Source organism: Epinephelus fuscoguttatus, linkage group LG22 (assembly GCF_011397635.1).
Source record: "Epinephelus fuscoguttatus linkage group LG22, E.fuscoguttatus.final_Chr_v1".
In the NCBI taxonomy this organism is placed as follows: Eukaryota; Metazoa; Chordata; class Actinopteri; order Perciformes; family Serranidae; genus Epinephelus; species Epinephelus fuscoguttatus.
Window position 1 is genome coordinate 15,514,105 of NC_064773.1, and position 13,559 is coordinate 15,527,663.

Here is a 13,559-nt window from a genome sequence, read left to right on the forward strand (position 1 = left end):
CACATGGGTCAGTGTCGGCAAGTAATTTTGTCGTAAACCTTTGGTAATGTAAACCTATGTGACGCTTGCGGCTCGACAAAAAGCTACACATATGACTGCTTGTTTTGGAGAGGAAGAGACCTCTGTGGGTAATTTGGCTCATCCTTAAACCTCCTGAACGTCTGGATCAAAAAGGTGAGCACACATTAGCAGGTGCTAGGTTAGCGGCCCATCTCCAACAAGCCCAGCAGCATCATAGCCACACTGATTTGTAATGTGCTTTATTCAGTTTTTTTTCCTGGTTTTAATCACCAGGTGTGTTTTAAAGAAGAAGAGGCCTCTGTAGATAATTCAGCTCATGGTAAAAACCTCCTGAACAACGAACGCCGACTGAATCATCAGCGAGAGTTCATGTTTGGCACATGAGAGAAGTTTCAGCTGGTTGCAATCCGCACCTCACCTCTAGATGCCACTACAACCTTTGCTCCTTTAAAGATCTGGGAAACTATCCAGAGACATACTGTAACCTCTTAGACATGAACATTTATTTTATATCAGTATGTAGCATCATTCACAAAAGTGCAAGCTAACGCAGTTAAATCTTCTCTACATACTGAAAAAGCATCTGTAGGTCTGAATTTGTACTCTATTTAGTGCATGACCATTCTTCTTCCTTTGTCAGCGGTGCATGGCTGGATTTAAAACAAGCAATCAAACTCTTATTTCCAAGGCTGTGTTGGTGAGCATCTGAGTTAATAACTATATTGACTTGAAGCAGACTGTTGAGGGGAAAAAAAGAGTTCAGGAACTCCAAGTAGAGAGACTAAGAGACACACATGACTAAGCTTTAAGTGTTGAGTAATCCCACAGCCAGAAGAACTCATCAAATCAATCTCTCGTTTCTAACTCTTTTTCCTCTCCCACCCTCCCTACAGTAAGTTTAATTTGAAGAGAGAGAAAAAGTCCCTTTCCACACCATCTCAATACATATTTTTCTAATTTCTTCCTTCAGAAATCTCTTAATGGCTTCTTCGCTGGACCCTGATGAAAACAATGACTTTTAACCTTCCTCTCCCTCCCTCCTTCCCTCCATCCATCTTTCCCCCTCCCTCCATCTCAGGCGACTTATTTCACTTTCTAAATGATTTCTTACTCCTTCAATCTCTTTGCAGCCATTCAGGCCCCGGCCCAGGCTTGTGGCCGGTGCTACGCATTGTGACAGGTGAAATGAAAGCCCAGAGAAATCTCATCTTCTTATAAACGCTCCGAGGCATTCAGCCAGTCAAAAAAAAATATCCCCCCCCCCCCCTTTCTTTCTGAGGCACCGACAGATGGAGGAAGAGAAAAAAAGTGAGCTGTTATTTGAAGACCATTTGGGGTTTTCCTTTATCCACAGTTAATCAATGCTGTTCTTTTTGTGCCGGGGGGAGCTGAGGCAGTACATTCTGCATACATTTATAGACTAGCTACTGTATGAGTGGCTTTTCTTTTTTAAAAAACAAAAAAAGAACTGAAGTCTGTGTTGAAATGTCTTCTAGAGGTGTCAGTCAAGTCGGCCCTTTGCTTATTTTTGAGTTAGATACCCAGAGTAGCCTAATTAATACTACATTAAGTAAACAGTTTACCTTAAAGGAGCAGAGTGTAAGACTTAGGGCGATTTAGTGGCACCTAGTGGTGAGAACTGCAGGTTGCAACCAGTTGAAATTTCTCCCAGTTACAATTCCTTCAATGTTTATTTCTTACGCAGTTTAAACAAATTATCCAAGAGGTCTCTTTCTCTCCAAACTAAACAGACCAGTTGATTAAAACTCACTTAAAACACGGAATGAAGCAGTTTCACATTACAAATCAATGTTTCTCCGACACTGTTTGGCTCGTGGGAGACAGGCCGCTGGCACAGCAGCATAGGCTCACCTTTTTCTATGATAACTTAAGGTCCAGACATTCAGGAGGTTTTTACCGTGAGCCGGGTTATCTGCCAAGGTCTCTTCTCTCCAAAACAAAGTGACCAACTGATTTTAACCGGTAAAAACACTGAATAAAGGTAGTTTTACATTCCAAATCAAGTGTTTCTCTAACGCTGTTCGGCTTGTCAGACACACTAATGTTGGCTCACCATTTTTCTCTTACAAATTTACATCCAGATGTTCACAAGGTTTTTACGGGGAGCCATATTATCTGCAGAGGTCTCTTCCTCTCCAAACCAAGGATCCAAACTAAAAATAAGCCAAAAAACAAGAGCTGAAAATGGTGTGTGCCAAAAAATATTTAACAATTTCTATGACCAGGCCTCCACCTCACCATCTGCATCGCCAATTTCCTGTCTCCAAAATATTTGTAAGCATGAGTCAAAGTTTCTCCCATCAAGTCTGTCTTTATACATCACAACTTTTGCGTGGGAAGTGGCCCTTCACCTCTTGCAGGCCTTGTTTTGTATGTATGCAATGTTTATAAATGAGACCCCAGGTAATTAAAACCAGTAAAAATACTGGGGGTACTGGGGTTTGTGGATGCTGTCATTGTGGAGGGGCTGCTAACTACATCAGCTGACCAAAAAACGCACATGGCCTTATTTAAAGCCAGTGCTGGGTTTGTCTTTTCTGGGCAACTGTAGAAACACGGTGGTGCAACATAGCGGACTCTGTGGTTGTTGCTCCCTATGTAGACATAAACATTTCATTCTAAGGTAACGAAAACACCATAATTGTTATTTTCAGGTGATTATACACTAAAGAAAACCTATTTATTTGTCATAATTAGTTATGCAGATATTGTAAAGGTTTATTTTGTATGTGTTGTGGAGTAGTCGCTACAGATTAAAAGCTCTTTACTGTTATTGTCTCGCTCCTTCTCCCACCTTTTTCTACTTTATCCAAACAATGTCAATGAGGCGCTCGCTGTGAAAAAAGGAATCGTAGCAGACAAACAGCGCTGTCAGGCGCTGCTGATTGAAACCTCAAGGTCATAGGCAGAGAAACAGAGAGCAGAGAGAGGGAGAGGGAGAGAAACAGAAGAAGTAGGAGCGGTAGAACAGCTTAGACTCTCCAGGGTCTGGCTATGCAGCTCACTCACTGTGCTATTTTGTGTGTGTGTCTGTGTGTGTGTGTGAGTGAGAGGTTTTCAAGGCCTCTCCCTGTAGGCGGATTCTGCAAAGTCACCCTGCTCTCTGCCTCTCGTCAATCTCTATCTCTATTTTGCTCTCCGCAATCCTGTTGTCTGCCTTTCTTTTCCTGAGTGGAACTCCTCGACCTGCAACGTGCCCTTCCCTATCTCCACCTTTTGTTACACCGCTCCTTCATGCTCTCACCCCGCCTCTCCATCATCCCAAATCCTTCCATTGCTCTCTGACTGGATCCTTCCACACTTCTGCCTCTATCTTAGCCAAACATGACCAAATCGCCCTCACCTCCCTCCATGTCCTCTCTATCCTGTTCCCACTCAAGGCAAGACACACACCTGTTTGCCATCTCTGCATAATCTCTCTACTCCTGCCTCCACTCCTGTATCCATCTGCACTCACCCATTATTTCTCTCTGTTCAGTATGCTTGAAGGTCTCTTATTTTTTCTACACTGGTCTCTTCTTTTTTCTTACTCAACCCATACACCTCTAACCTTCCTCCCTCCCTCGCTTTTTTCATCCTTCCACCCGACCTCAACCTTCTCTCTGTGTTCCAGCTGCTCTTTTCTCTCCTGCTGTACCCAACACACACTGCAAACCTGGCCCAATTTATTCTTCCGTCTCTGTCAGATCTTCCTCTCCTTTTTTTTTCACTCTGCTGTCAATACTTTTCACACCCTCTGCTATTTCTCTTTCCCTTTTCCTTCATCTTGCTGTCCTTCTATCCATCTTCACTTCACTTCTCCAATCCAGCTGTTCACGAGTCTTCTGCACCTCCCTCCACTCTCTCTTTCTCAGTACCGCCCCTCCTCACCTTGCAATTCTCCACTCTTGCTGTAGAGTTCTCGCCTCTGCTCTCTCAAGTAGGCACTCATGCTGATGGCATGGGAAGATGATTCGAACCTACAAAACACACAGAGGGTTCAACAAGTGGGCACACAACACAACAGTCAAACACACAGTGTAACAGGAAAAAAATAACAACATGGACATGAGAAGTCAAACGCACCAAAGTCAAGTCGCTTTTATTTATTTAGAAACCATAACCCTGCCCCTGTAGTAACCTTAAATATATTTCTGGTCTTTTGAGATATTGTAATTTTAGACTGCTCTTGGATACAGGCTGATTTATTCCTTTGTTCTTCTTATTTGGTGGAGAACAAGGCAGAGAGCAAAGGGTGCGATCCTTACTTGAAGAGCGACTGCTTGGCACGCTGTGGTTTTTTCTTCGCAAAAAAGGCAGCAAACTCGCTGCCAGTGCTGGCGTAGGAGAGCTGAGCCGATGGCTCTGTGGCACTGCGGCTGTTCTTCACGTCCAGATATTCCATCAGCAGAACCTGCACAAAAAACAGAGCAAACAAACAGAGCACTGGGTCAAAAGCTAAAAGGCAGAAGAATAAGTACATCGGCGACATTTCTATGGGCGATTGTCCTTCAGCCAGGTCACATGGGTTCAATTTTTCAGTGCACACACTAAGTGCATCCTGAGTGCTTTTGCTTTTATATGGTTGTTGTTTTCTGTCAACAATTTGAAGAGAACCAGAGAGAAATATTTAGGATGACAAATAAACAGTTTGTACAATTACTAAGAGTATAAATCACAATAGGATATATCACTTCTCTTTACAATGATACGATATATGCTGATATCATAACGTCTGACATGAAACAATTTCCATTTGACTCAATTCAGGGGCCGGAGATTGATATGAGACAATATCAGTACATATTCTCACTATCTTTTTCTTGGCTGCCTCCTATTATCTGCCTGATGCTAGGCCATTAGCACTGTTTGAATGTTTGGGAAGGAGGTGTGCATAGACAGAAATGGTGACAAAGACGTGCCATGGAAACATCAAAATAAAAATGTATGGGTTTTTTTTCTTTCTTTAACAGATCTCTTATTTGAATTTTCCCTAACAAAGGCCTCGTCCTTAACTTCTGGCTCTTTAATATCAAGCAACAAAATGAGGTGCAAAAGCACTTGTATTTATAATAAATAATAAAGAAAAAAAAACACAATATGGTTATCTTAAGGCCAAACATGTTTTACAGAAGCCATATAAACAATACTGTCTTAGGTAAAAGAGGAGAACTCACTAGATCTCAAAGAAATGAAATGAGAACAGAAAGGTTTTCAAATTTTACCAAACTTTTTCCAGTCATTCCTCCTTGTGTAACTAAATTTTCCAGGCAAAAAGATTGCCAGGTCTCTTATCCACCGAATAAGATGGGGGAGTCTATTTCCAGTGCTGAAGAATGAGACGCCTGGCAGGCAAAGTTAAAAAGCAAGAGCATTACTGAGTTTAGGGTCAACTGAGGAGCCTCTGGGCACAACATCAAAACATGCTACAACAGGGCACAGGTCACTGTATTTATCTGAAAGGCGAATCTTAAGATGATGTACATATTGATGCTTTCACTTTGCATCTCTCATACTGGATTGCTGATCACTGAATCTCGATGTCAACCCAGAATTATGTATGATTACACCCTCTGGTAATAACATGTTACAAATGAATATGCAGCACTTCTACGCTGGCGACACTTTGCTTTCAAGTTTTGAAAAAAGGATGGTTCACGGTCCAGTGGGTCTAATGGAATACTGCAAGTCACTAGTACTCGGTCCACTGATACAAAATGTGATGTTTCAAAGCACAATGATAACAAACTACAAAGCATCAACTGTGGAAAAACAGTGTAAAATAATTCACTGAAGCTACTTTAATGACTTTAATGACTTTAAAGCTCCCACTCAAAAACATACCCTGTAAGCTTAACCTGCCTGTTCTGTTCACGTATCAGCTTATCATTAGTTCCATTTTGAAAACCAGAAGGCTTTTGTGCAGCAGGAGAGTACAGGTAAAAGGAAAAGTGCCCACATTTACATTAGAGATGTGGATCAAGTACTTGCTTGGATGTCAGTATTTGTTCAACATATAGAGTACTCACCGCCGCCCTCCCACTGGTGATCAGGACTATTTTTTTTTAAGTATTGAAAATGGGTTAAATCATATTTTCAGTATGTTACTTCGCTCAGCGCCTCATGCTCCGCTGTCGCCCTCTCTGTTCATCATGACACACTTAAGAGACTACCACTGCATGTGTGTGCGCTCTACACTGTGGAATAGTTGGTGAGAGTCTGCCCGCAAACACAAAGTGTGACAGGGCTAACTAATAGCATCACACGGCTAATGTTTCCAAATGGTTATTAACAGGTCTGACCAGAGAGCCGAGTTGCTTTGGTGTCAGTGTGAGTTTGTTGGGACCGTTGAGCGGCTTGGTGTCAGGTGTTAGCTGCTGCTGCCGTGTCAGCTTGTGCTCACTGGGCAGATGTTGACCTGACAAGGTGAAAATGGGCTCCGGATTCAGGAGACGGTCCTTCAGTGCTGCATCTAACCTAACCTGTAGCGTCAGCAACAGAGAGTTTGCTAATTTTTTCTTATAGGATAGGATATAGGACAGGATAATCAAAGCCTGGTTGTTAAATGTATGATTTTCAAATTGCACTTCTTTCCATTGTTGGCCAATTAAAATTCCTATTCTTACGTTAGATTTTTTGGGGGTTTTTTTTGCAAGTGCAAGAGTACTCTATGATAATTTAATGCAAGTACTCAAATATGGAAGTCACTTGAAATTCCAATCCCTGCATACATTTACTATCAGATAACGCTCTATCTTTGTGGAGCTCACTACAAAATATAGCTAAAACCTCGAGCTGCTCTTGGTCATGTTAAAAAAAACACTGCAGTGTGGAGCTGTAAAAACTCAGCACTCAGTCTCCTATTCTGTGTTTGATTAAAGCATTTAACCTAACTCTATCCTGTGTCACTTTAATCTTATTTCTATATCCCTTTGAACGACTTTCAATTTCTTCACAGTGCTTGTGCCACCTTGGTGATACAAGCATTTGGTCCCCATTCACTTGTATTGTATAGTTCCAAGAATATTTTGCTGAATTATTCTTCTATTTTCACATTTATTTATTTATTTTATTTAACCTTTATTTAACCAGGAAATGACTCATTGAGATTAAAAATCTCTTTTACAAGAGTGTCCTGGCCAAGACAGGCAGCAGCATAATCATACATACACACAAACACAAGGTGGACACAAACATTAAAAACACTTAGCATCCAAAACAGCAACAATTCAAGGTCAGCTACAATAATAAAAGCCTCATTAATGTAAAACCGCAATTAAAAATGTCTTGTTCGGCAGAGATACATATCTAGCAGATCAGTTTTGGACATCCCTGGCAGCAGGTTTTGTATTTAGCGTGGCTTGTGGTGTCACAGTTTACCCAACACACAGTCTACAAAGCCTGAGAAACAAAAGAAAATCCAAACTTTGAGCAAAAGGCCACTGACGTGACTAGGTCCCTTTGATGACCGGCGTAAAAAATGCCGTCGACCATTTCCCAGATCTGTCTGTATGATCCATGGTGAAATCCATCAACGTCTTATCACGCTTCATAAAAATCTTATCAACTTCTAACAATAGCCGAGGACAAGCACATTGAAACTGTGGCCAGACAGAGAAAGTTAACTTCCTCTACTCTATCATTCTATCTGCACATTCCCTCTGTTGCTTTCATTGGCTCTCATTTTTCAAAATCTCTCAGCGCTTCATCTCTCATTTCTCACATTTCTATTTTCTCTCCGTTGCTCCGTCTACCTCAGCTCATCGTCCCCTTTCTCTCGCTTGCCCCTCTTTATTCCTCGCTCTGTGTGAATACATATGTTCTAAAATAGCCTCCCATATCTAATGGCTTCATAATTTAGCAGGGCCATTTAGCCCGTGTGTGTCTAATTCTGAGGCGCAGTGTGGGTCAGCCCAGAATGGGACAGGAGTAATGGCCAAGCAGATGGAGATCCATCCCGACCATAATGATGTAATTAACGCTGCGGAGAGCTCCCCTCGTCATGCATGGGAAAGCCTTCACATGCTAGCATCAATGTTAATTTCGGTGCACACACATGAACATACGTGCGAGTGCAGAGACATGAAAAAACAATGCATAAGCAAGCATCCTGTGGAAATGCTTTTGTGTCAACAACTGAATCATATTTATAAGTAGGGCTTCACAATGTATTTCAAAACATCTTTATCATCCTATAAAAAGAATTTAAAACTTCTCAAACAAAATCCTCTATTTCAATAAAGTGATTCATCAGATTAAATGAGTGAATAATTTTTTATTAAATCAACTTCCTTAATGAATAAATGTAATTCATAGTGCTGCTGGGCTGCCCTGTTTATATAGGTGCATACCTCCCTTTGTGTGCTGCAAGCAGGAAAGCAAACAGTTTTTTTCACTGCAGTAAAAATGTTGTTTTTGAAAGGCTCAATGCCAACAAATAGGGACTGAAGCAGAATATTTTGTTGATGAAAATGTAATTTTTTGAAATTATAAAATCTGTCTTTTTTCAATGATCTGGAGTTACTAGAGAAGTTTGCATCACATGAGCCAAGACCAATCCTACACAGCCATGACTGGAATCTAATCCTACAAACACTATACAGTAATAGAGCCTATCACAATGTCGGTTTATGCTATATTTCGGGGAGAAAAACCCTGCGTCATGTACATACATTTAATGGCAGTGAGTAAACGGTTTGGGTGTTTCAAATTTTCATCTGCAAAGATTGAACATGTTCAAAGACAGCTCTGGACTCAACATGTGGCAGCTACATGTTGAATGATTTATTTTTTCCCACTTTCTTTCATCTCATTCGCCTAAAATGCATTTGATGCTAATAACAACACTTAGCCAACATTATATTGCAACCTAATATACCTATTGGGCCACAAAATAGAGGAAACGACGGCCTGAGTTTACCTAATAACTACCACTTGACATTAGTCCAACCTGCAATGAGATGTCTATATGTGGCTATAAAGTTTCACATATCTCTGCAATAGGAAGTGATTGTTGTTAGTGTGACTTCACAGTTGTGTGGTCTATACAAATAATATTGGTGTAGCCTAATCTCTATCTGCAAATATCGCATTTAAACAGAATGAACAGACATGCAAAAAGAAAGCTGTGCAGTATTTAAGTGACTTCAAATGTCAAGGTTCTGAATAAAGCTATTCAGTACAAGCCTGTTAATGTGTATTCAGATGTTTTGATGGATTACTGCAAAAAAAAAGTCAAATTTGTTTGAAAAATGACTAAAAACATGCACTTTTGTAAATTAAAATGGTTGTAATATAAAGTTAAATGAGTCTGGTGTCATACAGGAGGTCACAAATGTTCATGTAAATACGCCAAATTTAACATTTGTACACAAAATTCCACCAAACATGTAATTACTCTCTAACATTCTTCCCCCACATCACAGGCAGCGCTGGAGGCCACATCACACGCGCCCTCTCCAATTGGCAACACCAGGGCCTCCACTTGCCACTAGCCTCGCTCTGCAGCTAATCCTATCAGTGTATTAATTACTAATGATGAGCTGATGGAGCGAAACCCCCACTTGCTTGCAAGCTAACGCCCAAGTAGACTTAATGAAATGCCAGCGCTGGGCTGATGAAGGGGCTCCGACCCTACTTAAATTGCATTAGCCCAGAGACAGAGTGAACTTTGGAGGCAATTAACTGGACTGCTAGGACAGGGAGAAAGATAGAGGGAGAGAGGGATGGGAGGCGGAAAGTAACACGGAAGGAGAGATAAAGGTGGAGTTGTGGAGAAAGGAAAGAGCAAAGGATTAGCGGTGGGGAGTGAACACTGGACAGAATGCTAAAGAGAAAATGGGAATGAAAAGAGCAAAGGAAAAACATAAGGACGAGAGAACACAAGCGACTAAGTTAAATAACCAGTTGTTGCTGATTTAACACCTCTAAGTGAAGTTTATAAAGGAGGGTTGGTTTCCCACCAATCTGTCTCTAGAAAACATGTTACAAAACTAATCAGCAGCAAAGTTAAGTTTTTGTTAACACCTCAAATCTACAAAGCTGCCTCGATAACAAGCGCTACATTGGCCTTGAGAAGGTTACTTTGTGGCAAAGGCAAACTCCTGCAAATTTGTCTTCTTTCTTGTTACAAGGGGGAAAGGATGACTAACTCAATCTCAATCTCATTGTGCGATGAGCAAACCAATTATCGGGAATAACAGAACAATTCTAGGAACTGAAGACCTCATCCTCAGTTGTCAAAACAGTGTCTTAAATAAGTTTCTTTCAATAAACGACAAAAGTTTTGCAATCATAAATGCATTACAGCAACATAATTGAAGTCACTTTATTCTTTAAATATATAATCTTAAAGCACTGTCGTGAGTCAACATCATCTCAACTTATCAACAACTCTGTTCAAAGTACATTCTTTATATTACCAACATGTCAATCCTGAGCAACACTCACCCACACACTACACTTCCCACTATCTGCTTGATACGAGCACGGCAAAACCTACAGATGGGAGATGAACTAAAGTAAAAAAGTAGAGAAACATATCAAAGTCAGATGCAACTGTGCACCAGGGCTCACTGAACTGAACTGTGAAGCTACAGTCCCTCTTGGTGATGATACCTACATTCCCCTCAGTCAGCTAGTAAATGCTGCACCATAACAATACTTGGTGTCTTATTAATAGTCCGTTTCCCACTGGTAATGTTCAGTGCACTGTAACACAGTGCTACATTTATGGACACAACTTTGTACCAAAGCCTTTGCTCCAAAGTGAGCAAGTCTGATAAACGTAACATATTATATTTGTTCTGTTTGATATAAGAGTTATCCCTTCTGTCTATGGAAGACTGTGTCAGTCAGCTACTCGCTAATAAAACCACTACTCATATGACCTGGATGTACTGTTTTTGTCTCCATACTATGAATAAGACAATCTCCTCTTTCTTCCTTCCTTCCTCTTCTTTCTAACCCATCAGGTCAAGCATGTGCAATCTCATTAAAATTGCTATTACTCATGCGTCGGACACCTAGATCCCATTACTGTCACCTGTGTATGACTGCACAGCTTATCAGCGAGGCACACTTACAAAGTGACACAGAAGTGTAAGACATACGGACAACAAAAGGAATCAAGAATTAGTGATATTGGATTACAAACAAGACAAAATGACAGGGTGATTTGTGTTGCAAAGATATGAGGGTGACCAAAAGATGAAATTAGACAGAGTGAAGGAAAGGGGTGTACTGGGACATAAGCAAACTGTAATTAAGAGACAATGGAGACACAAAAGGCAAAGACAAAGGCAGAGTGAAAAAGCAAGAGATGCAGAGGAAGAGGTCCTTCTGTCACAGACTGTCACAGCTTAGGGATGATGAACAGCAGACGCATCACAGATGCCAAAACAAAGAGTTCTTTCAGTGACTGCACCCTGAGCATCACATCAATGCAAAACAGCTCCGATCTGCAAGTGACCAAAATAAACAAATTGGTCGACAATATTAATTAGCGAAGGCCCCCAGAGTCCAGTTCCAGATGGAAGCCATATCTAATTCCGTAAAAAACCTGAGGCACTGATAACTCTGCTGGCTCTGCTATCGGAGGAAGACTTAAAGTCCCTTCACAACTTGCACTAAAATGCATTTTGGGTGATCAGATTGCAATCAGATAGTGCATGACCACATGCAAATGGATTGTGATCCAATCAGCCATATCAGCTTCAGAGGTGGTTAAGGACACATTGTGACCACATTGAACACAACTGTAAATGAAACTGTGTTTTCAATCCACATACAACACCTACATGGCCGGAAATACATTATTGCGTGCAACTGTTTCAAACCAACGAGGTAACAGCCATTAGCCAGTTAGCGAGCTAAGCTACTAGCAAAAACGCAGCAAGAAAGTTTTGTGGTTATCGGGAACTTTAGCATCACACTGGTTTCCTCGTCAAAACACCAATGGGATTTTTCCATTGGATTCTGGATAATTGCCAGAAACATTTGGCTAACAAACATTTATGATACTAACACTTTTTGTTCAGCAAGATAATCCTCACAAATGAAGACCACTTTCATGATTACTGAAGCCTAAATGCTATCAGCAGAAGTAAAAAGCTAACATTAGGCTATAAACGAACTACACTACAGTCGCATGACTTAACGTCACAAGACTGTAAAGTGGTGTTTGCCGCAGCTAGGTGTGATGATGTTCTGTTGTCTCATCTAGCCACTTGATAGGAACTGCCTTTTTTAAAACACATAGAAGCTTCAAAGTTCACGAGTGGGATATTGACTGCATGTTTTATATTGTAAAACAAGATGTGAAAGTCTCTAAGCTTCTCTTATTTCTGGCATCTAACAAAAAACTAATTAAAAAAAACACTGACTTTGAGACGAGGGAACCGTGGGTGGTAAAATGTTAACTCATTTTTCTGTTTTAAGGACTCATTCCTGGGCACTCTATCAATACAACGTGTTGATGTAATCAGGTTAAATGATATCTAGATACAATCTGGATATGAGACGCATCTTAATGATGTAAAGGGGGTCAAAATGATGGTACAGGTAGTATCAGATGGGGGAAAAGCAATGTCTCTTTCCACGATTTCTTCTTTATTTGAGAAGTTTGGGTCAAAAAATGTTTCATTTTACATCAAAGCATCAGCCTAGTGATTTCTATAGTGTAGATGGGTCTTGATAAGTTGAGAAGCCAAAACAGTACCTCCATGCGACATTAGTTCAGTGAACCTCACTGTAACTGCCATAAAAGGTTACAGAGACTTGATGGAGCAACAGGAGAGGAGTAAATGAACGGCCTGAATTCTACCAAAATCAATATTTGTGGGTGAATCTGTGAAACAGTGGATAAAGGCGCGGTATGTACATACGTGAGATTTCAGAAAATGGCTCTTCACACCGGATACTAAGACTGAGCTCAAGAGTTCACATCAGCTTGTGTGTGTGTGTTTGGGGACTTCTGTGTGAGTGGGCACACACCCAAAACTCAATCAATCAAGACAATAATTTCCGCCACAACTATTTGATATAATTCTATCAACCAGCCAAACTCTTTTGGCAGTTGATTGGCTTGGGTCTCGTCCCAAGCTTAAATCAGTCCCCTGGGCTGAGTGCTAAGTTCTATAAAAAAAAAGGAAAAAAGCTTCATCGAAGTTTCCCTTTGAAATTCATTACCAGCACTCCCATTTATTTCTTCCAAACCAAACGCCCCAATGTCACTCTTTGTGTTTGGAGAAAGCGCACACTCACCCTCTATTTTGTCCATTAAGGCCCTAACACCTGACAAATCAGCGAAATTAAGAGAGCATCACTCAATGCTTCGCAGGTGAGCACTTGTCACAGGATGAACTCAGCAGACAACTGGCGAAGATTGAAGAAATAAGTATCACTTAATTTTCCCTTTCCTCGTCTCCATCCTCTCCTTCTTATTAAGTAATCTTAAAAGCAGCTGAGAGAACAATCTCAACACTTTGTTCCTTTCTCAAGGCTTTATTGAAATCGGCTGTTTTCCCATCAAATCCCTT

The 13,559-nt window shown here is 40.8% G+C and overlaps 1 protein-coding gene across 1 annotated transcript in view; it reads right to left on the minus strand.

Moving 5' to 3' along the window:
* Positions 1-13,559, minus strand: part of exoc4 (exocyst complex component 4) — a 195,062-nt gene that overhangs the window by 141,892 nt on the left and 39,611 nt on the right. The window contains exons 9-10 of the mRNA XM_049566575.1: positions 4,290-4,435; positions 3,913-4,001 (exon numbers count right to left, since the gene is read on the minus strand). Coding sequence (XP_049422532.1) covers positions 3,913-4,001; positions 4,290-4,435 — 235 coding nt within the window. The remainder of the gene's footprint in view (positions 1-3,912; positions 4,002-4,289; positions 4,436-13,559) is intronic.